The sequence below is a fragment of the Mauremys mutica genome, chromosome 7 (assembly GCF_020497125.1).
Source record: "Mauremys mutica isolate MM-2020 ecotype Southern chromosome 7, ASM2049712v1, whole genome shotgun sequence".
In the NCBI taxonomy this organism is placed as follows: Eukaryota; Metazoa; Chordata; order Testudines; family Geoemydidae; genus Mauremys; species Mauremys mutica.
This window is the reverse complement of record NC_059078.1, coordinates 7,130,621-7,158,549: the sequence shown is the minus strand read 5'-3', so window position 1 is coordinate 7,158,549 and position 27,929 is coordinate 7,130,621. Positions and strand designations below refer to the sequence as shown.

General features: G+C 45.0%; 1 protein-coding gene and 1 long non-coding RNA gene across 2 annotated transcripts in view; one reads left to right on the top strand and one right to left on the bottom strand.

Moving 5' to 3' along the window:
- Nucleotides 1-27,929, top strand: part of LRIG1 (leucine rich repeats and immunoglobulin like domains 1) — a 130,892-nt gene that overhangs the window by 71,693 nt on the left and 31,270 nt on the right. The window contains exons 4-7 of the mRNA XM_045023689.1: nucleotides 19,192-19,329; nucleotides 20,479-20,622; nucleotides 23,961-24,104; nucleotides 25,731-25,874. Coding sequence (XP_044879624.1) covers nucleotides 19,192-19,329; nucleotides 20,479-20,622; nucleotides 23,961-24,104; nucleotides 25,731-25,874 — 570 coding nt within the window. The remainder of the gene's footprint in view (nucleotides 1-19,191; nucleotides 19,330-20,478; nucleotides 20,623-23,960; nucleotides 24,105-25,730; nucleotides 25,875-27,929) is intronic.
- Nucleotides 16,934-19,238, bottom strand: LOC123374144. The gene is made up of 3 exons (XR_006581015.1): nucleotides 19,084-19,238; nucleotides 17,760-17,851; nucleotides 16,934-17,278 (listed from the first exon to the last, which is right to left on the bottom strand). It is a non-coding gene; the product is annotated as an uncharacterized LOC123374144 (long non-coding RNA).

Below are 27,929 nucleotides of genomic sequence, written 5' to 3'. Positions count from 1 at the left end.
GGGCCCTGATCTTATTTATGCGGGTGGGCCCCTGCATGCACCCAGAGTCCAGTTGAAGTCACCGGACTCAGCATACATGCAGGACTCTGCCCCTGCATCTCAGAATGCAATACCAGGGACCACGACGCATAATAATTTGCCTTGGGTAAGTGCATGAGGTTCCATTGAAATGACTGGATTTACACCCAGTTGCACCAGGTCCAAACTTGGCTCAGTGACTGAGGGCCAATTCTGCTGTCTTTATTCAGATGGTTCCGCCCTCTCCCCCATCTCATTAGGGGAGGGAGAGTTGCTTCTGTATGGACTGCCGGGTTTGATCCTATCCGTATAGTCTGTTACACTCCACTTATTTTTGCTTCATCAACGTTTAAAGACTAATAAAAATGAATGTAGGAAAATCAGGCTGTTTATTATGCACACTTCTTACAGGAGTAATATAATATATTCTTAAACCCACCTCTTCTGTTTGTTTTATTCGGAGTTCATACTAGGAATCTGGTGTGTAAAGTCTGCTGGTTGTTCAGGCCAATGATTGCAAGAGCCTTTCCCAGTAGAGGAAGTTGTCATTAATCATGTTCTCCCAGACACCACGAGAAGAGACGCTGTTTTGACTTTTCTGTTTGGTTGTTGGAACCGTTCTGATCATTTGCATGTCCTCTTCAAGATTGTAAATATAACACGGACACATGGAAACGGCAAAGGAGCTGAGTCTATTCCAGGGAAATGAGTAATCCTTCCTTTTTAGAAAAGCAGCAGCAGTGAAACAGATCTTCCTGAGGTTCGGCAAACAGAGCAGCAGAAAGAAATCTGGACAAACTTAAAGTGATGTGCAGGCTAGAAGGAGAAAGACCTAGATGAGGGTGTTTCCTGGAGTTCTGTTTAACTCTTAATGTTGCTCGAGTAAATTTTTATGGTGAATGCTCCTCTTCTAAGGGGAGGCTCACCATCGTATAGAACAATGGGAACTTAGTTTTCTGCAAATGGAAAACCATTTTGAGTAGGCTATTTATTTTATGTTGGACTAGGTCTGATCTCAGTGCAGTGCCTTACAATGCAGGCCAGGTTAGCTTCCTTCTTGTTTTGGATGGAGAGGGGATGATCTTGTGGGGTAAAGCATAAGATTGGAGTCAGGACTCTGGAGTTGTTTTCCTTGCTACTCGCTGTGATCTAGGACCAGGCCACTTAACTGAGACACAGTGTCCCCCATCTGTGAAATGAGGATAGTATTTACTTCTGTTTCAGGGTAGAATTAATTCATGAACGTTTATGAAGTACTTCCAGATGCTCAAAAGGTAGGTGCTCTGCAGAAGTGCAAGTTATTTGTCCATGATGACATTGCACAGGATGTCTCCCAGATTCTTTCCCTTGCAAATCAGACATAGATTAATTGTAGGAATAGTTTGTAGTCATGGTCTTCTGGTAAAAATAACCTCATACTTGGATCTTGGGGTAGCCAAAACTTACTACAATTAATATCTGCCAGTACATTGTCTGTCTAATATAATGGCAAATATCAAGTAAAACACATGACTACAAAGAGAATTCTTGTGTTAGTTGCTCAATGGTTGGACAGATTTAAACCATAAATAGCTGTTGAGTAAAACCAAAAGCTGCTTTTTTGTTGTCCTTTAGCACATTCAAATTGCCAGTTTGAGACTGAGGTAACCCCAAACTAGTTTGCTCTAGGGGAACGAGAGCAATGAAAGCAGATTAAATGCTGTCTAGATACATACTTAGTGTGGTTCCTGCCTTTTACAAAAGATCTTTAACTTCTATCGGTGTATATATTTCTAGCAAACAGTCTACTTTAGGATTGCAGGGTGTGAGTATTTTCAAGAGAGCTAGTCAACATTTTTTTTCCAGATGGTTCTAATTTTCAGCCTTCAAGTGCTAGATGATATTAATTCACTTTTTTTTTTTTGGTAGTAACAAAACTAGTTTTGGGGGAGAGAGAGACAGAAAGGTATAGTATTTATCTATCCTATATTCAGGCATGGACTAGAGAGGTTAAAGCAAGAGTTGATAGATCACCATTATTTGCAGAACACAGTAACACCCTGATGCCTTTACTAGCACCCCTGACATCTTGACTTGTCAACATTTTGGAAACCAGGCTTTTGGCTGCCTGAAAGTATTGCGAAAGGCTCAAGAACTCAACCAATAGGCAATATGCTTGAGGCTCTGTGTTTACAACAGGGATAAAACCACTTCAGAAGTCCTGCTCACATTCTTTAAGGACACAAAGGTTGGAAGGTACCCCCTAGTATTTAACTTTGTTTACATGAGTGCTTTGTACCATTATCACTACTGGCAGCATTAGCCGTGGTGGGAAAACTGGGAAGGAAGAACCCTAGTGTAGACCTAGCCGTAAATGGTTGTGCTATATTAGCAAGGCAGTCTGGGAAAGTCTCTGTTTTGTAGCTAAACAGGAATTGATGCTCCATACTAAGTAGTCTGGCACATTTTACTTCTGTTAAATTCCCCAAATAATTGAAGAGAAAAACAAGAGATGATCGTATTAAATGTTATGATCTTGCCATTATACAAATAATCCTCTGGGGGGAAAAACATCTGAGAGCCGGTTATTAAGGACAAAATGATCCTTTGTGAGTATAGATGAAATGATCGTTTAAGAGACCATTCTCTCATCCAAGACTGTACATAACTCTCACTGTTAGCGGGAGTTACACAACAAGTATTGATTGGGAGAAAGAGGTTAGTAGAATACACGTTCTGCCTGTTAATGTTCAGTTGTGTATTAGGGAAGGTAATGAACGCAGTCAGAAAATCCAGCAAGTAAATAGGCATGTGTGCGAAAAGAAATCTGTTGTTTTTAACTGTAAAAGATCTGAGCATTTAGGAGTAAATATAAAATATATACCGTATATACTTGTTCATTGGCCCGTTCATTTATAAGCCGACCCCCCAAGATGGATAGGTAAAAATAGCAAAAACTGTATGACCCTTTCATAAGCCGACTCTATATTTCAGGCTCCCGGTCCATCAGGGTAAGCTGCTAGCAGGCCGAGATGTTTTGTTTCCTGGATTGTTGGCAGGCATGGAGCCCCTCAGCTCCCAGTGACCGTGGTTTGCCGTTCCCAGCCAATGGGAGCTGCGGGAAGTGGTGGCCAGCATTCCCTTGCTATATATAAGTAAAAAATATGGGACAGCAGACAAAACAGAAAATGTATGTAGGAGTAATGCCGTTCAGGCTTAAAAGAATAACTTGTCTGCACTATCCCATTTATTGTAGTCCATAGATTGCCTTGATGAAATTGCTGAATGGAATGACTGTTAACGTCAGTGCAAGCGAAAGAAGGTGTTTCTTTCTGAAATCAGTAGGGTACCACTAGCTGGAAACACTCCTTCGTCATGTTGAACTTGAGGATTTCTCCAAGCCATAATCTTGAAACAATTAACCTACTTCCTTTTCAAAATAAGAGGAACCAAAGAAGTAAACATTTCTTTTAAAGAAGATGAACAGTTGTATTGGATTAGTTGCAAGTTGAGTGTGCGCCGGTGATTTCTACGCTCCCTGGTCGTGGGTCTAGGAAGTGGATGGAGGCATATCTCTGTTATAAGCCTGAGTTAGTACAACACCGATTTGGTTTTGTTTGGTCTAGTTTTGAATTCACTGAACCTTTTGGACCCACTTTTTTGCAGAATCTTTGCCCTTACCTTTCCCATTTCAGAGTGTTATTAGAGGGCAGGATGCATGGATTTGTCAGTTTGGGGCGATTTCATTAGCCAAGAAAACAAATGTGAACATTGCTCTTCGAGCAGGCGCTTTTCCTCTTGAAGGCTGAACGTCTCAGCTGGGCTGTAGAAAGCCCACCAGGGAGGTCTGCCCAGAGCCTATCCGCCTGGCTCAGGGGCTTGCTGACAACACAGATAAGCCCTTTCAGCAGAGCATGAGTGTGCGTTATGTCAGGACAGACTAGCCGGCTGGTATCCTATCTTCTGGGTTTCTAAAGTGTTAACGAGAGCCTTGAAATAGGGATGTTTGTCAATAACTCATTTCCCACTTTCAAGGGCAAGATCCAAGGCTGACTGGAGTCAGCAGGAGCTGCATCAGTCCCTAGGAGACTAGACAAAATTTTGTGGTACCAATATGTTATCGCTGTCTCAACCTGTTCCTGAGCCATGGTGACAGAATCCTCATTAAATCCACGTGTTTTTATTGTAATCCAATCAAAGACGTTAGTAAATGTGCTAGGCCAGTGAGTCAGACTGTAGCTTGCAGGCAGACACGGTGTGTGATTTCAAGCAATCTGCTTGTAATTAGCGTTTGGATTAATGTCCCAGAATCTCTAGCAGAGCTGTTACATTTGGTTTGTGCTTAAAAAGTTACTCCTTTGCCCTTGATTTCCCCCTCCCCAACCCTGCAGAGGAGGAAGAGCAAAAGCAAAACCATCCAAGCCCCCAAACACACACACATTGACTATTCTGACAATAAATCGCAGGGGGCCTTAACTTCTCAAATTTGCTCACTGCTTTGCTATGTAGAGTAAAACCGAAACCAGTGTCATGATTTAGGGGTACTGTTTTCAAAAGCGCCTACAGCCCAATGACTTTTTCAATTGAAAACTTTACCCTGTCTGACCTGGGGTTACAAAACTCTCCTGTGAGAGGATGGAGAGGATGATGCAGCCTTGCCAGCTTTGGAGTGGGATGTGGTGGCTTCCTTCTGCTCAGAACATCACCTGGGGATGATTAGTTTTGTCTTTTCACTTGGACTAGTTCTTATCAGCTCTCAACCCGCTCTACTCCTTTTCGCAAATCTACGTTGTCTTTGAGGAGAACAATGATGATGATAGTTGTTGGCGTCACAGTGGGCGCCCAAAGGCCCCAGGGCTGATCAGGGCCTCTTTCTTGCTAGGCACTGGGAAAGCGCATTCAAGGAGTCCCTGCCTCCAGGAGCTTACAGTCCGTAAAGACAACAGGTGGGGACAGGGATTCGATGTAGGAGCAAACCGATCAGGGCAGTCCAGGCTATTTGCATGTATTTGTTTATATTTTTCATTTATATTACAAAGCCTTCATTTTGTGGGAGTTTTCAGGGGACGGGGCACTCAGGTTTGAACTGGGGGAAAGGATTGTTGAAGTAAAAGGGGAGCGGGTCGGGGCGGGAAGAGAGAGATGGGAAAGAGAAAAGTGAGACGGGCAGTGGGCAGGGAGAGTGGGGGTGGGCCGTTGAGGGGTTGCAATGAGAAGAGAAGGGGCAGGATGAGGGGGGAACAACCACTAATAGCAATACAGCCAGGAAAGGGAGGAGGGCGGGGGAAAGAAATGTGAAGTCCAGTCCTCTGACTTGAGTGAGCGATGCTGTGAAGGCTCTCCCAGGCTGCCGTTCTCCATATGGAAGAGAGGAAGCTGTTGGGTCTAGTGCCACAGCAAGATCATGAAGAGAGACGGGAACTGGGCCAGGAAGCCCTTAACTTACTCCCTGCACCCTCAGCTGCTGAAGGAGGAGCTCTGAGGAACTTGGGAATTTCATATTACGCCCCAAAGCGAGGCCAGGAGACCCCTATGTGGTCCTCAACAACATAGCACATGGGTGACTCTCTTCAGCTGTAAACAGTATCATCTGTATCAAAGACGCACCGTTGCTTTAGCCCAGCGGCTACCTAGACCTCTGCCCGCCTCACCTCAAGCTATGCCCTGAAGCCGGCCAAACTGTGACAAACCAAGGAAGTTCCACAGATGAGTAGCCTCTGGCCAAGGTGTCCCACAAGCAGTCCTGGGAACCAGCGGGAGAAGCAGCCCAGCCCCTCTTAAGAGAGTCCCAGGGAGAAGTCTCACTGCTTTGTAGATCGTTTCCAAAACCTTGTGAACTGCACTTGGAAGCCACTGATAGGATGGTGCCCAGAGGTTGGGCTCACGCAGTTTGTGGAGATGTGACCCTCACCAAGGACGAAGGGCATTTTACATGGCCTTTGTGAACGTGTAACTTTAAAAGAGACCAGAGGACTGAAACCACAATATATAAGGTATCTAAAAGACAGCGACAAGTGTCCGGTGCTTATGGAACAGCTCTGTAACTAGTGGCACAGTTGCATGTGTGACAGAGGCTGCCTTGTCTTGAGACATCTTAATTTGCTTTGATGTCATAACAGGTTTTGTGATCTGCTGGGGCAGATAAGACAGTCTGTGTGTTGAGAGACTAATACCCTAATCCTGCCTATCCCACATGTTTTACTCTCTTAAAGGGAGCAGCAGGATCAAATGCCAAAGGCGTAGGAAATTGTATGTTGTAAAAGATATCAAAAAATCACATGATGACTAGATCAAAAGTCTGCTCTGAATAAATACAGATCAAAACCGGGGAGGGGGGACATTTTTTAAAACTACATCAGTTGTATCAATGTGCTCAGGAAAAGACCTTGTGCTCTGAGATGTCGAAGTGCCAAAAAAACGTAAATGAATGCTGAAAATGCGAAGGATCCAGGGAGTAAAGACCCTTTGAGTTCTTCTCCTTTACTTGTGAAAGATTTTGTGTCATCTAAGTTTTCATCAAGTTACTGTAGCTTTTTATTTATATTTTACTTCACAGTAACACAAAGAATCTACTGGCCTGTATCCTGTAAAACATCAGCTTAAGCAGGTTAGCATAAGTATAGTAGGCCTGTGACCGTCATCGCAGATAAAATGGCACGACAGTTATCCTAGAGTTTGGGGAACTTGGAATAGCTTGCTCAATAAGCAGGAGTTGGTATGTAATGGTACCAGGCAACCGAAAGAACACTGAGCTGATACTAGGTTTGGATATTTTAGAATAGAATTGTGGGCAGATGTCTAACTACAAACTTGCTTGAGCAATGGGTGACACATATGATAATGAGTTAAATGGCATTAATATGGTAACTTACAGGATAAGAGCACTCCAATATCGTAAGGGTGAGAAAGTTGGATTTGGACATGGAAGCCTGGGCATCAGAATGAGTATTCATGATAGTGCTCTCGTCCAGTAATAGGGCAAACCACCATGGGTTCGTTTCCCAGAATTGACCCTTCAGCTCTTTATTGTTTTCTACCACCAATCTTTGGGTTTGGGGGAATCTGGATCATTGGACTCATTCAGGGTGCCAGAGACAGGGCTGATCCTTTGTCTCTCACCGCCAGATCCTCAAGAAAGGCGTAAGTATGAGCATATGCAAGGAATGATACTACGGATATCCCCAGTACTGTATTATTCCTATCTGGTTAGATGGTTCGGAGCTTTTTTGTCTTTACTAATAGTTTTAATAAAAATCATAAAGGCTTTTGCTTTTCCCTCAGTGTGTGTCCTTGCCATGCAATCTGAGGTTCCCTACAAGATATTGAACTTGTTGGTTTTAGCTCTGTGGAGCCTGATTCTGGGACAAGAACCCTGTTACTCTCAGCTCATTAATTAATATCGATTAGCAATCAATACAATTATTATTACCCCTTAAAGGATCAGGCAACAGCATACACACAGCGTGTTGGGGTTACGTCCAAGGGGTTGTTGTGGGGTACTTCAGAATGCCAGCGTCTGGGTGTGAGGATTAAATGATATCAAGTGACGCGTGAGTTCACTGAAGAGCTAGAGGAATCATATGCAATGAGGTGCAGGCAGAGTCCGGGAGACTGAAAAAGACAGATGCATATAAAACATGCAGGTCTACACTGCAGATTTACATCGGCACAGCTGTGGTGCGGCAGGTGAAGATGCTCTAAGCCAACGGCAGAAAGCTCTTCTGTCAGCTTATTGACTCCACCTCCGCTCTTCTACTGACATAGTGCTGTCTACACAGCGGGGTTAAGGTCCATATAACTACGTCACTCAGGGGGGTGGATTTTTCACACCCGGAGTGACGTAGTTCTACTGAAGTACGTATGTAGTGTAGGTAGAATGACTGGATGTCCCAATTTTATAGGGTCAGTCCTGATTTTGGGGTATTTTTCTTATATAGGCTCCTATTACCCCCCACCCCCTGTCCTGATTTTTCACATTTGCTGTTTGCTCACCCCAAGTGTAGACCAAGCCTAAGGTATTTGCTGAAGGTCAACAAAAAGGTATAGAGTATTTGGCTGGAGTCTGGTTGGGTCTGTTACTGTGCCCTGAAAAGTTATCAGATTTATTAGAGATGACACCAGGAGGATTTCTCTGAGTTCTGTAGAGAACGGTGTTTTTTCTGCTGAATTTTTAGCCCAATCTATGGAATACTATAGAGGCTTGGTAAGTCTGTAGGGGAATGTTTTCCATCAAAAGGCTATTGTCTATTAAATTCTATACTTTCTTTTCCCGCAAGGGGATTTGTTCCGTTATTACCATGTGTGGCCTTCCAGTGGCTCTGCCATTTTAACATTATTTCCTGCTCTTTAGTTTGAAAGTCGAGCACTATGAACATTACAAAGGCAGTGTTAGAATAATTACCGGCCACCTTCACTGAGCTATTTAATCAATCGGTGTCTTAAGCCCTGGCAATTGTGTACAGTTCCTGTAGCCCGATGTTAATGATTTTAAAGCTAGAAGTGCAGCATTCTCTGATCACCTCTTAGAACCAGGCACGCTTTTCAAGTTGGTGGGAAGCGCTACAGATTCCACCTGTCGAGACGTTGGCAACCTGGTGGGGCTGTGAGATGAATAAATGTGCCCTTCCCTGTGGTTATTCATAGATTCTAGGACTGGAAGGGACCTCGAGAGGTCATTGTGTCCAGTCCTCTGCCCTTATGGCAGGACCAAATACTGTCTAGACCATCCTGGATAGACATTTATCTAACCTACTCTTAAATCTCTCCAGAGATGGAGATTCCACAGCCTCCCTAGGCAAATTATTCCAGTGTTTAACCACCCTGACAGTTAAGAACTTTTTCCTAATGTCCAACCTAAACCTCCCTTGCTGCAGTTTAAGCCCATTGCTTCTTGTTCTATCCTTAGAGGTTAAGGTGAACAAGTTTTCTCCCTCCTCCTTATGACACCCTTTTAGATACCTGAAAACTGCTATCATGTCCCCTCTCAGTCTTCTCTTTCCAAACTAAACAAACCCAATTCTTTCAGCCTTCCTTCGTAGGTCATGTTCTCAATCATTCTTGTTGCTCTTCTCTGGACCCTCCCTATTGATGTAGGAAAACATGTGGGCCCCCCATCATCAGTCGGACATTGGAGGCTCCCTGTGAAACTGTTTGGCTCATGGCAGAAGCTGAGGTAATGCGACTCTTAGACGAAGTAATCTCTACGCGCATGTGTGCACGCACATCCATGGGGCTGATGAGCCAGGGCGCGTTAGCTGCTGGAGGTGGGGATTTAGACAAGAACCTGTCTGGGCCTGTGGAAATGAGCTGGAAAGGGATATCCTACAGATGTGGTGGTTTGGTAGCGAGTTGTGTTTCTCTGATTCCTGTAATGCGGAGAGCTCAGTTGTGTGGGAGCAAAACTTTTACAACCTGGGGGAGTTTTCCATCTTCAGCTCAACAAACCCCAGCTCATCATCTTTCTTTCAAATCACGCGGGACCGGATGAGGAACCCTTTAGTCACACTGGTCTCACACAAGTAGACCCGTTGACTCCCCTGGAACAGTTTGTGTGGCACTTCCTTCCAATGGGGTTGGGGGCTTGTACCCTGGCCCTCCAAAATCTTGCCAAAATAGCCAATGTGCTTTCTACTTGAAGGCAGCTGTCAGGCTATGTGCAAAGGGACAACCAGGAAAATCCCATTTCCCCACTGCTTCCTGGCGCTAAATGTCCCCAACCTAATTTTCTGAAGTGTTGGGTGCCCAAATCTCCTGTGGACAACAGCCCAGCAAGAAACTTGTCTCCTGCTCTTCCTCCTGGGTATTTTTGGGTTGGTTGGCATTTGTTTTTTACTTGCTCTTTACATCAGTTAGCAGCTGCCAGAACCTTGGGTGTCCATGCCACTCTCGGAAATGTGCAGGGGAATTACCAGAGTGCAGCAAGACAGGGGTACAAAGTGTCACTTACCAATGAAGTGTAAGACAGATGATGCTAGGGGGTCCGACTTATGAGGGTCTGTGATATTTAATGCCCCATTGGGGTGTGGGTCGAAGTGAGTAAATATCTCACCCTTATTGTTGCAAAAGCAACATTCCAAACGGGACAGCGAAGCAATGTAGTTTTCCTGCCTCGGCACATGGAGAGCATTCAGTGATAGAGCTGTGTCTGCCTCAGGCCTTACACCTGGCCCCAGCATGTAGATAGCCTGTGTCCTTTGGAGCTGAGGCGGTGAGGGAGGGCTGGAGAAGGAATTCCCCAACCCTCAAGGCTACTCCGGGGCAGCTGAATTAGCTTGTGTCCTGCCTGTGCACATGGATCCATATGTCTGCATCCAGTGACTACATCCCCAAACGCCCACTGCAGAGCTGCATGTGGCACATGAGAGGTGTGCTTGCCATCACCATGGCTTGTCCTACTCTCTGCACACTTGTGTTAGCACGAGAGGGCTGTGGAGGACTGTTTGCTCCTAACAAAAGCATCAAGTATCCACAGCTCATAGTAAGAAAGTGTTCAATCTGAAGCTTCCATGTCTGTCTCTGTTTTCCCCACAGAACTGCTCTAAGATATGTCTGAGACTTCTGGGGGGGTTCAGCTGCCCTCTGCTTGCTTGGCACAAAACCTCATGCCCACTGTCGGAAAGGAGAATAAACCTTCTGGGTAGTGGCCCCCTTGGATTATTCGTCAGGGGATGCAATAAACTCACCAGAGTTTTGTGAGCAGTGTTCTGACTCTACTCCCAAACTGGGGGTGTCTTTTGTGATTTTCCTCACACCCTCCCGCCGCGGCCTGCTTATAGCTGGGGAGAGTTTACTTAACACACATCCGTCCTCAACTGCTGTTGCGATGGCCAAACGTAGCCTGACGAAGGAAAACCCAAAAGCTAGTGAGCACAGTTGCTCAGGGATCACTACACTGTACCATTGTCAGTGGAGAGGATGTACAGGGCATAGAATAGACCAGGGGTGGCCAACCTGCGCCTGAGAAGGATCCAGAATTTACCAATATACGTTACCAAAGAGTCACAGTAACATGTCAGCAGCAGCCCCCCGTCAGCTCCCGCCCCCAGTGTCTCCCACCCGCCAGCAGCACCGCCGATCAACACCTAACCCTCCATCCCTGCACCTCCCGCCCGCCGCGATCAGCTGTTTTGTGGTGTGCAGGAGGCTCTGCGGGGGAGGAGCGAGGGTAGGGCAAGCTCAGGGGAAGGGGTGGGGCCGGGGGAAGTCGTGGAGTGGGGACGGGTCCTGGGGCAGAGCCAGGGGTTGAGCAGGGAGCACTTTAGAAAGTTGGCGCCTGTAGCTCCAGCCCGGGAGTCAGTGCCTGTACAAAGAGCCACATATTAACTTAAGAGCCGCATGTGGCTCCGGAGCCACGGGTTGGCCACCCCTGGAATAGACCTTATGCCATGGTTACATGTGTAGTAAGTTGAATTTAGCTTGAGTGGATCTGCCACTTGTGTTCCTTGCTTTGTGCTTATTACATGATGGCTGTAAGAACCCAGCAGAAAATGGGGAGAGTTTTTGTATTATGCACATTATAAAGTCCAAGCTGGAAGGAGCCCTGAGGAGAGAGGAGGCCGTGGAATACCTCTGCGGTGAAAGGCAGTTTGACTGCTGGGGATTGCAGATTGTGTGAGTATTGGAGAGTACTATCTAGTTAGGAAGCTGGTTGACACAACTTGTGCAGTGCCCTAGAGTGCAATGTCTGCTAGTTTTGCAAGTGGTCTACTCTTGTTGTGCGTGTGATCTCCACCTGAACAAACAGAGCTGGGGCTATATCTGCAGCAGCACGAGAATCTGCCAAAATTCCCCAGGGAACTGATGATTTAGAACATCTGAGAAAAGTGGGGGTTGCTTATATGGATACTCGCTTCCTGCCCGGAGACTAACCCACGCAATTTTGCTCCAAAATGACAACGGCCCTGTTTCTTTAAATAAATACAGCATGTGTTCATTATGGGGAGGTTGGACTGCTGACAAACATGTACAATTTGTTCTGATGGTAAAAGACACTAAACCTTATAGGTGATGATGTGCAGAGTGACATGATGTAGTGCAGTACTTCTCAACCTTTTTGATACCAGAGATCAGCTTGCTGCCTTCCTAAATGGTGCCAGGGAGATCTCAGGGACTGGCACCAGTCCCCAGACTGGTCGTTGAGAAACGTTGATGTAGTGCATGCAAGTTAGACGCACCTGCCGGCAGAATTGGGCTGCAAAGGATTATTTGTATAGCGTGACCAATGATATTTATTATTCATAAATACTTAGCCATTTAAGTTTGCTGGGAGAAGGATGATCTCGTGGCTAAAGCATGGGATTAGGAGTCTAAAGCATTGGGCTCTCTGCCCAACCCCGCTACAGGCTTTCTGCACATCCTTTGGCAAATCAGTTAATCTCTCGTGCGCTTCCCTTCATATAACTAACCTGATTTCATTCCAGGGGTAATATTTTGCCTCCAATAAAGTGGTGGAGTTCTGCTGGAATAACATACTTTTAAAGAACAAAGCTTTGAATAGTAATATTTTTAGGGTCACATGAGAAGCTTTATCCTCCTGGTTTATTGCATAGTTCAAAACATATGAACTGACTTACAAACACATTCTCCCTCTGTCCCCCATTGCCATTGAGTTGATTTATAGTTTTCTCAGGGCTTTTTTCTTTCCTTTAAAGAGATACAGACATACACCACAAATAATTGTCCAGGGGCATATCTTCAGCTGACTTCAGTGGCGTTGTATCCATGTGCACCAGCTAGGTCTCTGCCCCATAATTTTCTGAGGATGGAAAATGTAACCCCAAGATTCAGGTTAAATTAGGTTTAAAGATGTGGTGGAGGGGAAGACAGATGCTTTTCATGTTCCTCATTTTGCAGCAGTTAGATGCAATCCAATCAAACTGAAAACGCACCATATCTAATTATACTCGATCCAGGGCTCAGGGCTTGAAAAACTTCCTGGACGTATAGTATCTAGAGGTAGGTGCAGGGCAGGTGGAGGTACCATCAAGGTCCAGAGATAGTGCCTTAGTGAAAGCCCGGCCATCTCCCAGCTACCCAAAGCTCATGTGCAGAAGGAGGAGGCTGAGATTTCTACCCATGTGCTGCAGTCACTTTACCCTGCTTGAGGACTCCATTGTTTTCATACCAGCCTCTGATTAAGTTATGTGATGAATTTGAAACTCTGCTGCCTCCACTCTCCCATTGCTGGAAGGGAGAGCAACCTGACTCTCCTCCCTGCTCTAAGCCTCCTGTCTGCAAGGGGGAGCCTTGGGGAAGGTATCTGTCTCGGTCACTCTCTCCCCCCCGCTTCCTTCAGCATCATGGCTGCTGTGGGAAGGGGAGAAATGAAAGGTCTCTGTTACTCTACCCAACTTCATGTTTTTTTGGATACTCCTCCCTTGTGATTAGCTGTAGCCTCTGCTTCTGCTGATGCTCACAGCTATGCCAAGCAGCAGCAGTGTGAAACCAGAATTATTCTTGACCATTATGCTCTGCAGGCCTCAGGGTGCTGAATAGCACAATGAGACTAACCAGAGTTTCACTTTCACTCTGTGGCTATTTGGCAAAGCTAAGAGCAGCAGCTGAGGCACCAGAGATGCCTGACTGCAGACTCAGGAAGGCAATGGCAGATTTGCTTTGCATTCAGCTCACCTGTGGAAACTTTTCTTCATGACAGTGTTTTAGAAATGTAATTTTTTATTTTAAATTAAAGCACAAATCTACAGATATGGGTTGTTTAGGCCCCCTTCATACTTGTGAAGAAATCTGCCCATCTAGCAGAGGCTAGTGAGAAAGGGTGGCTTTTATGCTCTACTTATAGGACAGGTATGGAAAATGTGGGCTGAACAGATGGCACTTTTGTCTGAGGTGACAGCAGCGGGGACCTGTGCCATGAATCTTCTCCCCTGTTTCTAAGGGAAGCGGGTCTTAATGCTGTCAGCCTCTTCTAACCTCCCTGGGAACTGGGGTGGGGGTCGCTGCCAGAGAGTGAGCAGAATGATGGCGTGTAATTCCAGGCATCAGTTAGTCACGGTATATTTGATCCATCTCATGTAACACTGTCTTTGATCTAACTCTTGACCATGCCCTCTTTGCCTGGCCTTTCCCTGACATCAGCCCTTGAGTGTCCTTCAGTAGCAAGCGCCTATAATTCTCCTTGCCCGGGAGGTCTGGCTCCTTTGGTACTTGACCATTTTGAAAATATTACCCAAGAGTAAAAAGTGACTTTTTATCCCTAGATTTTTCTGCCCTTTAGTTGTTCCTAAACTCCCACTTTATGCTCATTCTGACAATGTGTTTGAACGTTACTAGAACTGTAGCTGAAATGCATATTCGCTCAAGTCTCTCTCTCTTTTGAAGCTTGATTTTATTTTTGATGCTTATAACAGGTGTTGGTTTAATAGGTTTGCTGTATTCGATTTTTTTCTCCCCAGAGCCCAGCCAGCACTGTAAACTGACACTAGATGAAGGCTAAACATGCGATTTCTCCCTGCCTCTCCACTCTTCTCTCACATTAAACATTTGCACTGCACACTAATAGAGCCCAGACAGCATCGACTCAGGCCTTGTCTCTTTGAGAAATTTGCACTGATCTAATTTAAACCCATTTTAACTGATTTAAACTTGTGCAAACCCTCTTATTTTCCATTGAAGAGTGGCTTGCTTCTGCTTAACTTAAACTGGTTCCTAATAGAGTGAATCTAAACTGAAATAAGCCTGATTAAATCCTAAATAAGGAAGTCCACACAACTTTCCGCACTGGTTTAACTACACTAGGGTGACCAGATGTCCTGATTTTTATAGGGACAGTCCTGATATTTGGGGATTTTTCTTATATAGGTGCCTGGTACCACCCCACACTCTGTCCCGATTTTTCATACTTGCTATCTGGTCACCCTAACTACACCCTAAGTTGAATTGGCCAGTGCACCTTTATTTTATAAAAAAAAGCCCTTTGTAGCAGTGAAAGGTGAATTTTCTTTCAGTTAGTACCAGTGGGAAATGCCTCACCAGCCTGTTTATCAATAAATAGTCACTGAAACATTTAGCACTAGGGGATTAAGGTGTAACTTTACTTCTAAAACACAGTCCTGGATTCCTGGAAATGCTGTGATCTTTTGAACTTGCACCACCTGTCTTTCCCCGCACTTAAAAAAACAACTCCCTCTCCCCAAACCCTTCTCTTTGTTTCCTTTGAACATTCCATTTGCTTTTTAAATTTTAAGCAATTGAGCAGTGCCGAAGAGTGCCAAGGAAGTATTCACTACTTGTTGGAAACGGGTTCTCAGCTTTTGGCTGGGTTGGGGAGTGGATGGTTTGGGAGGTTCATCTGAATAGTTTGGAATACCGGTAGGCACGTTCCACAGCCGTACAAAGACTAGTAAAGCTAACATAGCGCAGCATGTAGGATTTACTTTGCACTTAGAATATTTTGCTCATTTAGCACCTTTCAGGTGAAAGTCTTTTACAGTCATTACAGACCTGAATGAATTTAGCCTCACAGCATCCTGGTCAAGCCAGATGAATAAACTGAAGGTACAAAAGAGTCAAGTGACATGCCGCAGGCATGAGTCAGTACCAGAGCTGGAAGCTAGGTGGTCAGAGACTTGGTTGCAAGTCCTGGCTCTAATTACTGGATCTCATATTAAGCATAGTCATCTTGTACTCTTATGGTAACAATGGCTGAAATGAGACAGTAAAGCACCGTTTATTTGTGTTTCAAGGCTGATCAAGTATTTTCATTAAAATTTCATCTGTAACCTGTGCAGTCTAGGAAGTTAAGATAACAGGTACCCAGTAAAATCCCCCTCTTTCCCAGGCATTGCAAAGGGGGAGAGAGAGGGGCATAATGTCCTCACAATTTACTCTGCTTTCAAATTGCCTGGGGAATGGTAACGAAGGAAACTGAACAAAAAAAGCCCCAAGCAATAATGGGAAGGGTTAAACCGTGTTTCAGTGTCTATTGAAAGCACGAAAAAGAAAATGTAATCAAGCTGGTGAAGGTTTGGAATAAGTTGTATTTATATCACACGCTGTGTATAGGAAAAGTCATCGGGGCTGGGTTTGTTTGAAGTGCGCTGTTCTGAGATGGCGCAGCGCTTGCAGCAAGCTGTCTGACGTTCCCCAGCTGGAACTGGCTGGAGGTGGTGCTGAGAGTCATTCCTTGCCGTTGGCCCATTTTTGAGAGAGAGAGAGAGAGAGGCCTGGCTTTCCTATGTGAAATAATGCACACCCCTTAATCCACCAGCTGCAGCACAAGAAAAAGCAACAGCTGAATGGACAGAAGTCACCTGGAAACTGCTTGAATATGGCTCAGGTCAAAATAGTATCTTACACTTCACCCACCTTTTCCTTTCCTTCTTAAACTGGGCCCTGTGGTAAACTCTGGGACATTGTGCTTTTGATGCATGATATACATACAGTAATATTAATATTCCAATAAATGACATCTGTTTCTACTTCTAAACTGCTGTGCACGTCTGAAGCCGTTTCATGCTTTCGATCCCTTAGAGTTGCTGCTTTTTGTGTTTAGTAATCAGCAGGTAATTTATAGATTCTTGGTGTTCTTTTGTATGAATCTACAATTCCTGGTAATTTACAGCTAGATTCTGATTGTGGTTCCAATAGTAGGTCTGAGATCAGAGTTGAACGCATAGTCCCTGATTCAGCACAGCTTTGAAACGCACGCTTAAGTTCATTCCTGTTTAGCAAAGCACTTAAGAATGTGCTTATCTTTTAATTATATGCTTTGCTGAACAGAAATGGTTTTAAGTGTGTTGCTTAAAGTTAGGCATGTGCTTAGGTGCTTCCTGAATTGGGCTCTTAGCCACAGTTTGTTTTAACATTACCTCTTGTTGCACTCATTTGAAAGGGAACCTGTCAGCTCGAAAAATCATATTTCTGTCTGAAAACTGGAGTTTGCTGAAGTGACAAATTCAGATTATTAACACAGGGCAGTTGGTGTAATATAAATTCTTTTTTCCGGGTGTTTAATTTATGGATATGACAGCTCCTTTTGCATAGTCAATTTCACTGTTTTCCCTTAGGCATACAATCAGAATATACAGTATCAGGGTATGTCTACATGGGGATTAAAAAACCTGTGGCTGGTTCAGGTCCGCTGAGTGAGGCTCAGGAGCTCAGGGTTAAAAATTGCTGTGAAGACGCTCAGGCTCCAGCTGTGGGGCTTTTATTGCAGTGTAGACATACCCTCTGGAGCTCCGTCGAGGCTCAGGGATCCCTCTCATGTAGAATTCATTGCAGGAATGAGAAGGCCGAAGTTTTTCTTCTTTGCTAAAATGACCTTTACATATATCAACAAGGAGAGCAAAAATAAGTCATTTCAAATGTTTTTAAGGATTTTTTTTTTTTAATTTCAGGATGCAGGGCTTGACTCTCATTTATTCTAAGGCCTATTTATGCCACTTTGGCAGCATATAAAGGGGCTTTCCTCACCGTTAGACCCCTTTTCATGGCCAGGATGGTGCAAAAAGGGCCTTAGGATAAAATGTTCAAAAGTGGCTAAGTGACTTGGGATCCTAAATCCCACTGACTTTCAATGAGATTTAGACTCCTAAACCATTGAGACACCTTTTGCTAATTTTACCCTAGGCATAAATGAGAATCAGGCCTATCCTATTCCAAGGGCGATTCATCAGACAGTGGAATGTTTGAAACTGACTAATTTAAATTTGACGCAGTGTCTCTTTAAACCACCAGTTTAATCTGTGGAGAAGCAATCCGTTTTTTATTAACGAGAGGGAAAGAGGGCATTGTGCTCTTACCTTTCCTCACCATTCGTGAAAAACATTTTCAATTCACTGAGGTGGGCTTCTTTTAAAGGGTTTTGTCTGGATTTATAAAAGCCGGGGAAGGTCTGGAAACAGAGAGAGGGAGATGGACATGTTCAAAGATAAATCCCTACATGTGAATATTGGATCCCAAGTGTTTGTTTAAAAGAGATTCCTCTGGATCTGGAGAGCCTAGTGTTCCCATTTTGCATTCAAGAATGCTTTGGCTGGCTGCTGGCTCCCCACCTCTCTCCCTTTACTTAGAGGGTAGCTGGTGTGATTAAGCTGTTGTCTGAAATCACTTTACTATCTCTTATTATTCAGCAGGTTCTCAAGTGTCTGTGAATGTCTCTATTTAGAGCTGTCTGTTTCAGCCTTGCCGGTAATAGCAATGACTGTTCATGCTGATCTAAATTCATGTCAGTCATCTGCTTTACTGTTTGTGTCTAATGCCCAGCATACTGAGAGAGATTTTAAAGTTTGGTTGCTGTTCTTCCTTCTGAGTCAGGCCAAAAAGGAGTTAGAAAGAAAAAAGAGAGCTTTTTATTTTAAAACTAAACTCTCCAGGTGCAAACAGATTTGGAGCTCTTCAGTTGTTTGACAGCTGTGGAAATCCAGTGAGTGATTTGTAATGCTTTCTGTGAGCAAAACAATTCCAATGTTAAATCTCCAGACTATTGATGAAAATGCAGCTGGCTTGAATCATTACTTTGGGGCCAGATCCTACAAACACTGCTGAGTGCAATGTTTAGTGCCGAGAGTTATTCTAAGCTCACTGTTTGGTCTATGGTGGTAAACAATATGCTAGGAAGTGATTGCAGGATCAAGCCCCTGGATACTGTTTCTATGTGTTAGAAATCATTGTAATTGTAGCTTAGAGCTGGGACTTTTGAAGAGGGCCTCACAACTAGGCAAACAACCCCCAGAGGCTTTCACTGGGATTTGGGTTTCTCTTTATCTCCCTTTGAAAAATCCCAGCCTGTGTGTGTTGGAATTTTGGCAATTTGCTAGATCATCAGGTGACACTGGGAGAATTCCTGTGACAATCCCAATCCTGCAGTCTCTCTTAATAATACATTTATCTTGGGAGTTAAGGATATGGAAGGGATCCAGAATTGGGCCCAAATCTCTGGAAGGAAAATGCATCAGTGGACTCGGTAGTTAGCAAAGAAAGTCTTCTACCAAAATAGAAAAATCTCCAAATGTTTGTGATTTACTACAGTCTGACTAGCCAGAGAAGCAGCAGGGGGCCAGCCAGCGTATGTATCTCTGACATTGGTTTCTGATTGGACTGTTGTTTCAGAAATACATTAAATACCAGTGTGGAAAGCTAACTGGCGAGTGATGGAATCAATTGTTCTCTCTGGTTATATTTTTTTCTTTAAGGAAACTTGATTCTCTCCAATTCTCATCCTGTCTGTTTCAGGCATCACAACAGGATCCGCAGCATTGAAGCAAGTCAACTGAAGCCTTACGTTGCCCTGGAAACGTTGGACCTGAGTTCCAATGACATCACGGAAATACGAAGCAGCTGCTTTCCACAGGGACTTCCCATAAAGGAGCTGTAAGTTCTTCTTGTTCAGAAGAGCATTAGTCGAGTTACCGCAGCAAAAAGGAGGCCTTTAAAATTGCCTTTAGAAAAGGGTTGCTAACAAACATTTCAAATAGAGCATTATAATTGTGGGTTCTAAATGCAACAGTGAATTAAAACTCAGCCAGTTGTGTCCCTGTTCCCCACCCGTACCCCACTCCAGCCTTGTCTTTCTGTTATCTGGTGTATCTGTGAATAATGCCGGGACGTCATTTTGCCAGCTGCACTGGGAGTGGTGTACAGTGACAGAGAAAGGCACCTGTGCCCTTCAGGTGCGGGCATCCTGCATTGCTGTGGAAACCTGAAGCCAAAACAACTATCCAGAGCAGGGACAGCTCTTCCATAATGGGAACCCTAGAAACGTAAGGCTGGAAGAGAGGGTGGCTAGTCCACCCCCAGGCTGAGGCAGGATTAAGCATCCCTAGCCTAGACCATCCCGGACAGGTGTTTGTCTACCTTGAGGTCTGTGCCTTGCTTCTGAAATCAGACATCTGCATCTGGGGGAAAGTGTCTGTTTTCCTTGTGACCACGTAGTCAGGTTAAAATGGACGTTGGGTAACCCTTGTTTTTATAGCCATATATACCAGCAGTCAGTGGGAGCCTAACGAGCTTCCCTGGAGCCATGCAGGGAAAATACAGAGTAACCCTAATGTGTATGTGGTCAGTGATACTACGTTAGGTGTTTCCTAGAAGGCGCAAAATCATGATGCTTCAGCATACGTTTAAAACAGCCTCCACCGGTTCTGCTCATAAGCCGTGTTTGTGCATAGGCGTGTGTCTGCTGTGGGTTTGATCCTACTCCTCTGACTGGAGGCCATCAGAATGGGGTGACAGCAATGGCCCCTGTATGCTGCGGGTCTGACAGTGAGCCCACCGACTGTCTCCTTCATTGGAGTAGGTGGTGCTGAGCATCTCTGAAGGGACACTGAGCACCGTCCGTTGCTAGGCGCTGGCAACGTGCTTTGGGAAAGTGTGTTTTGTTTTTATTTGTCCCCAAACCTGCTCGGTTCCAATGTAATGTGACTAATTTCACCAGCCCGTGTGGAGGCCAAGCAAAGGCTGATAACTAACAACGAAGGCCTCTGACACAACCGTTACGTTTTCTGTGCTGATTTATTACAGCAACCTGGGGAGCAACAGAATCAGCACCCTGGAGCCTGGTGCTTTTGATAGTCTGTCACGGTCCCTGCTAACACTTCGACTGAGTAAAAACAGGATCACCCTGCTTCCTGTTAAGGCATTCAAGCTACCCAGGCTAACACAACTGTGAGTAGAAATGTGCACTTTAATTAAGGTTAACCAAACTTTATGGAGACAAAATTTCCCTGAGGACATACACACCAAATGTAACCCTTCCTCACCCTGCATCTATAAAACTTGGAATAAGCTATATTTAATAGTCCTATGGCGACACCTAATAAAACAAATTAAGAGAGTGGGGGATGGGGTGTTTGTCCGTCTTGTACCTATTCACTTATTTAGGTCACTCTTTTTAGATGAAAATAATGTAACTGATCAGCCTCTCAGCTCTTTACAGTATCAAATATATCTCTTTCCCTTAAAGCAGCCAGTAAAAATTTTTGGTTGGGGAAAAATATGTGTTTTGCAAGTGGGCAGAAAGAGCTGAGTGACAGCGTTATGTTTTCGAGACCACACAGGTATCTTTATGTGGCAGTAAAAATGCAACAAAGGAAGGTTGTTAAACTGTGCAGTGATATTTGAGCGGACAAAATAGTACTTTCGATGAGCTAACACACACGTTGCTGTTGTCTTGGCTGCGGTACAGCGGGAGCTACACAGGCAGAGATCTACATGTGCATCTATAAATGTGCCTTACGTGCAAACAGTCAATCTAATAGTTTTAGCTTTTCCCCTTTACAGGGCAGATCTAAAGCCTGCCGCAGTCTTTTTGCTGAGTTTGATAGGCTTAGGATCAAGCTCTGTTTGCACAAAACACCATAGATAAGCTTGAAACCAGTCCCTCTAAATGGCAAATCATCACCACCCTATTAAGTAAACCCAAAGAGCCTAGTTTTGTTCAAACTTTAGTCATGGTCAGTGGGTATCGAAGGTCAGGGGAGACCTTGCCCATGCTCTGCCCTGAGGCCCTGCTCTCACTTTGCTTCCCCCCTGAGGCTGGCTGGTGGCCTGGAGCTCGGGGCTCAGGCCAGGGGCTGTGGTGGCTCGGGGCGGCCCGGGGGTGGGGCTGGCCAGAGCGGCTAGGGTGACCAGGGGGTCAGGCAGCTCGGGGAAGCTGGGGCGAGCCAGCCAGGGCTCTGGCCGTGGGGTGGAGGGGCTTAGAACTCCAGCAGGTGGGGGCAGGGCTGGGAGACTAGCCTCCCTGAAGTGGGGGGTTCACCCACCGCCCGTGACTCCTCCTACTACCCAGCCACATTTTGCTTGTCCCTTGGGAAGCTTGCTTATGAGATGCTTGACTGCGTACAACCATGGGTGTAAATTTGCCCTTGGATGCATACAGGATTCACGTTTCCGTCAGCACTGAACATCTACCAGGAAGTTTTGAAGAACACCTAAGCTATTTAGGACAGTGTTTCTCAAACTGGGGTCGCCGCTTGCGCAGGGAAAGCCCCTGGCAGGCTGGGCCGGTTTGTTCACCTGCCCCATCTGCAGGTCCGGCTGATCGCGGCTCCCACTGGCCGTGGTTCGCTGCTCCGGGCCAATGAAAGCTGCTGGAAGTGGTGCATAGGGCCAGCTTTAAGCCGATTCATCTGATTCCCCGGAATCGGGCCCTGCGCCCGCACCTAAGGAGGCCCCGCACCGGGGGTCTTCAGTGGCGGGGGGTCCTTCGGTGCCGCAGAAAACCCAGAGCGGACGCCCCGCTGCCAAGTATTCTAATCGGGCCCTGCGGGTCATAAAGCCGGCCCTGGTGGTTCGGGCCGAGGGACTGCGGCCAGTGGGAGCCCCGATGGGCCGGATCTGCGGACGGGGCAGGTAAACAAACCGGCTCGGCACACCAGGGGCTTTCCCTACACAAGCGGTGACCCCCGTTTGAGAAACACTGATTTAGGAGCGCTTTCCGTGGAGAGTCAGTGGTATTTGAGCTCCTAAGCCCCTTAGTAGGAAGGTTTTCAAATGAGTCTAATTTTCCCCTGTATGGATATAGGAATGAACATCTACCCATATAGAACTGCACACAAAGTGGTATTGATGCTGTAGCTGGAGTTTTAGAATTAATCCTCTATAACTTCTCAGGTGAAGTATGGTTGAGTGGTATCGCTAGCAATGCTGCAGAGCCGGAAGTGGCAAGCCTGAAGTAGTCGTTCAGTCGTGCTCAGAAAGGATGTTAGGATAGCATTAAAGCTGAGTTTTAATCCCCAAAAATCAGAAAGCAGCTGCTTCTACCCCCACCCACCCCGCCCCCAACAAACAAACAAAACAAAACAGCCCTGTGTATTCCCCTGTGACAGCTGCTACCTTGGCTCCTACTGGGAAGTGGAGAAGGCGCCTCCATTGGGTTGGTTTTGCACCCAGCAAGCTGGGGTCCAGGTAACTGCTGTACACACACGATGTAGGAGCACAGGCATTTTTGCAGGTGCAAAATTGGAGGCAGATTTGAATGTAGTATGAAAGTTTGACCTTCCTGTTTAAATCGATACATCTGTTCTTAGTACACCAGGCTGGATGAAATCCTGCCCCTATTGAAGTCCGTGGGAGTTTTGCCACTGACTTTAGTGGGGCTGGCATTTCACCCTGGTGCCTAGACCTAACTCATGGCATGATCTGTAACTGCCTGTTCTAATGCCCTTGGTACAGGTTAAGGCAAGTCACCAGTTATACTCACGTATTATTGGTGAGTATCGTGCACAGAAATAATTGGCTCGCCTAAATTTTATTTAAACTTTCCTTAGTTTAAAAAAAAAATGCTTAATAAAGAAAACATTTTGGAGGTTTCATCAGAAATGTCTTGTTTCTTTCTTTATTACTTTCTTAATATAGGGGGGAAAAAGGCTTCAGTTGTCAAGGAAACTGAAGGTTATCCTTCCAAACTAGTAATAAAACTTGCATCTGGGGTCACACTTGACATATGTTTGTCAGAGTAAATTTTTACAGGCCTGTTACAAGCCTTTATAAATAGAGGTTTGTAAGGATATAATGCTGATCCCTAATTGTGTGTGTTTGAATGGTGCTTCTGTGTTGGAACAGATGAAGTGTGAAGATTGAACTCAGTTGATGAAAAGTATAAATAGCTTATCTGAAAAGCATATGGGGGGGATACTATTCTACATCCATTTTACTTATTGCCTTATATTGGAATTTTCTCAGGGCTTAAATTCAGCTGGAGCAGAGCTCTGGTAAATATTTTCAGATCCGCAGGGCTGAAGCCCTGAGCCATGAATGGTTGGGTCGGGGCTCTGGGAAATACTCTGAAAATTTGAGCCCTGAGTTTGCTAAAGAAGGAGTTTGTTTAAGAGGAAATGGGCCCCGGTGACTTTCCTGGCCCGTTTCCGATGCCCTTCTGCTGTCTCCTGGGAACAGTTCATGGAGACGTTGTTGGCATTCCTCCTCCCCATTGTGTGTCACACAGATGATTTCATGACAAAGGACTGGGATTTAATGCATTTCCACGGTGTTGATGATTTTAGGGAGTTAAACCGGAATCGCATCCGCCTGATTGAAGGCCTGACGTTCCATGGATTGGACAGCTTAGACATTCTGAAGCTGCAGCGCAACAACATAAGCAAACTGACCGACGGGGCCTTCTGGGGTCTGGCCAAGATGCAAGTTCTGTAAGTTGGGGGAAAGATTTATTTTCTCTGTGCAGTGTGGACTTCTCCTGTGATCTCCTCCTTTCCCCCACAGTTCTGCCAGGGACTGGTGGGCACTCTTGACCTATGACCTGCTGTCACACAACAGCAGGTGGAGGATGTTTGTGCTCTGAGATCTTCGATTGTGCCTCTCGTCCACTAGATACCCAGTCTCTGCTCTGCTTTGTCACCTCCACAATGCTTTACTTGCGGCGATTGTAAAAGGAAGGGAAGGTGTAATGCCATTACTGGTGCCTCTTTCTGTGCCAGGGGTGCACTGGATTCCAGGGTGCTGCCACACATAACCCTTCCCCTTTCTCCAGCAACCTGTATCCCTGTGTCAGTGTATTGAGTTTGGCTCGTGGTTCTGACCGGATTACATGAGTTGAATAAATTACTGTTTCCAGGTAAATTCCCACTGCTCTCGTCTCTTGGACGCTGCCCTCATTTAGTGTCCTGAGAAACACCTCCTGCTACGTGGAGATACGACACCCATATATCCAACACTGCTTAGAATATGGTCCCAGAGATCCCTGTCTTCTGACCACTGCCAGCCAGCTGTTCAGTCCACATCCTCCAGTGGGGATTATTTCAGAGACCTCACGTATATTTGTGTGCAAACTAAAGCCCTGATCTTGCAGTGTGCCTCTCAGGGCCCCATTGACTTCAAAGAGGCTCTGCACGGGGACATAGCCACGTGCTGCCTCACATTGCAGAATCTCCTTGCATTACCACTGTAATTAGGTGACCATCTATGGAATTGATTTTGAGTGGAAGCTGGACAGAAGGATTTAACAACAGTCTCACTCCCCTTCCACAGCATGGTCAACCAGAGCTCCTCTAGTAAGATTTCAAATTGACCATTTATGCCTTATGTACATGGTAGAATCCTCTTGAAATATATTTATGTATTCTTTAGGAAACATTGCAAGGCCTCTCCAGCATAAATGACACTCACAGTTCAAACGCCTTTTTATTCCCTAATCCTTATCAATTCCCCAACACCCCCACTCCCCCAAAAAACCCAAATCCTAACCCAACATACTGTTGATCCCCAAAAGGGAGATGTGCCAGAAACTCCATGAGGTCCAGTAAACTTTGCTGTTGATTTTACATGGAAGGCACTCAAATGCTATGATGGTGAGCAGCAGTATAAAACCCTAAGATAGATAAAATAACAATGCCAGAGACTTCTTGAAGCTTGTGGATACACAATGATTAGTTTTGTCCAATTCTTTAGGAGAATATAAAAGTGTTTGGGCAATACCATTTAGCCTTTGTTGCAACAGAGCTCTGGGAACTAACTCCTGGTTTGACACTGGGAGAAGGCGTGAAGTGTGTCTGGGAGGAATTTTTCCCATCTGAACAAAGGATGATTAAATAGCTCCATATTTTTTTTTCTCTTGCGTGTTCTTGTATTTGCCTACTCAGCAGGTGTGCTGCATGCTTGGATGTGTGTCGAGATGTACAGAACTGGGCTTAAAAGAAAAGTGAACGTTTTATAGAAAGTTTCCCAGTTCTTTTTGGAGGTCCTAAACAGCATCAAAATGTGACTGGTGCTGCCTGACGGTGTGGATAGTCTATCATTTACCCTGCTTGTCTTCATAGGCACCTGGAGTATAACAGCCTGACACAAGTGAACAGCGGCTCTCTCTACGGCCTCTCATCTCTCCACCAACTTCACCTCAGTAACAACTTGATATCCTACATCAACCCCGAGAGCTGGAAGTTCTGTCAGAAGCTGCACGAGCTGTAAGTTGCTTCCTGATAGTCATAACGACTTTGTTCGTTATTACGATACCTGCTCGAAAGGTGTTTGTGCTGGGCATAAGGAATAGATCCTGCTTAAAAAAATATATACATTCGTTTACAGGGACTAACAGGCAGATTGAGGTCACAGTTTGCGGCTCCTTTTGGTTATCTAGTTGCAAGACTTGTGTTTTCTCTTGCACTGAATCAACTATACAGCTCAGAGGAAACTTTGCTTTATTAGTCTGTATTTTACATAATAAATAATCACATTTAAACCACCTGACATCTGGCTACCTGAAAAACAATGAGTGAAGTGTTTTACTCTTGTCTCTTCTGTTTATATATTACTCTTACTATAGGGCTCATCTGTTGGAAGGTAAACACTTTGCCTCGTTCTCCTGAGATTCCTAGCTGTGAACATTTCATTTACGATCTCTTTGATAAATAAAAATGTATGCTGCCTTGGGGGAGAGATGTTGCCATCTCTGTCATTGCTAATGTTCCGATGAAGGAGAGACATTTGGGATGCTTGCAATATTGACAAGACTAGCAGTCACTCCCTAAACATGCTAAGGTGTCTGGTTAGAAAACACAATATAGATTTGTGTTTAAAAGAAAAATGTGACAAGTTCGGTTTTATTATGGAACTGTAGCTCCTGCTTTCAGATCTCATCCTGCTAGGAGATTCATAGATTCCAAGGCCAGAAGGGACCATTGTGATCATCTAGTCTGACCTCCTGTTATCACAGGCCAGAGAACTGCCCCCAGAATAATTCCTAGAGCAGATCTTCTCAAGCTAAACATTTTTAGGAGTTCCCCTTTCCATTGAGAAAGATACTAGATCTCAAATTCAGAAATGTTTTGATGATGGGAGAAGAAATATTGTCTGGAGAAAATGTTCATGAACAATTCATCTAATTTTCAGACGTGTCTGAGACTGGCTGCCTTGAAAGGTACTTCTTCCTGCAGCAATATGCTTGGCATGTAGCCTGATAACCACAGGCTACTTGACATAAAGAGCTGTGTTTGGTATTTCACTAGCTCAGGATGGTGCTAAGAACTTCCCCAGACTTCAGAGCTGAGGCTTCTCTGTGAGTCAGCACATTGCCTCACCCACGTCCTGCTCAAACCTAAAGAATCAAAGGGAAGGAAGTCTTCATTCTCTGGGCATGTCTAGGGAAGTGTAGCTCTAGCTGGGCAGAATTGCCAAATTTGGAGTCACAGAGGGTGTTGATCCTGCACTAAGGAGAATACTGTTGTCAGCCAAGTCACGGATGTGGAAGGAGATTAAGGAAATGATCAGTGGCCTACGTTGCTGCTGCGGAAGAGGTGCCAGGGCCAGTAAGACATGCTCGGTCTGAATGGGATTGGTTCTGAAAGTGGGGGGATCCCTATTTGGTTTAGATTTGTAAGGTGGCCACCTGGACGTTAGCACACCCCTTTGCAAAATATTACAGGGTTTTGCAGACATAGCTTCAGGCCTTATTGGAAGAGTCTCATTCAGATTTTGTTTCTTATTTTTAAAGCTGTTGATTTTCAGTTATCAGAGAATGTTTTCTGTCTATATTTTTGTAGACTCACCCGAAGCGCATGAGATGGGGAGACCCTTTCATGGGAGGGAAGGGGAGTATGATGCCAATAAAAGGTTGTTTGTGTTTGTCTTCATCTTCTGGTTGGGAGGAAATATAGCCCAAGCTTTTGGACTGGTATAGAAGATGTCAAGGAAAGGAAAACCTATGCCACCGTGGAGGTGTCTTAAATGCTTGATTGTGCCAGCAAATCAGGTACTTGGACATCTATATAGTGGAATAAACCCCCAATTTCAGACCTAAAATGCTGGTATAAATACACCAAATAAAAATGGGGAGCTAGACTGGGACCTTTTTTTTAAAAAAACAAACAAACAAAAACAAAGTCCATTATCCACAGTTTGATTTCATGGGAATGAAACGTCAGGGAAAATGTAACTTACTCAGATGTAGATCAGAAATAGAACTTCTGGCTGTCTAACAGGGTACCAGTTACCCCTTTTGGCTTCCTTATTATCATCACTCC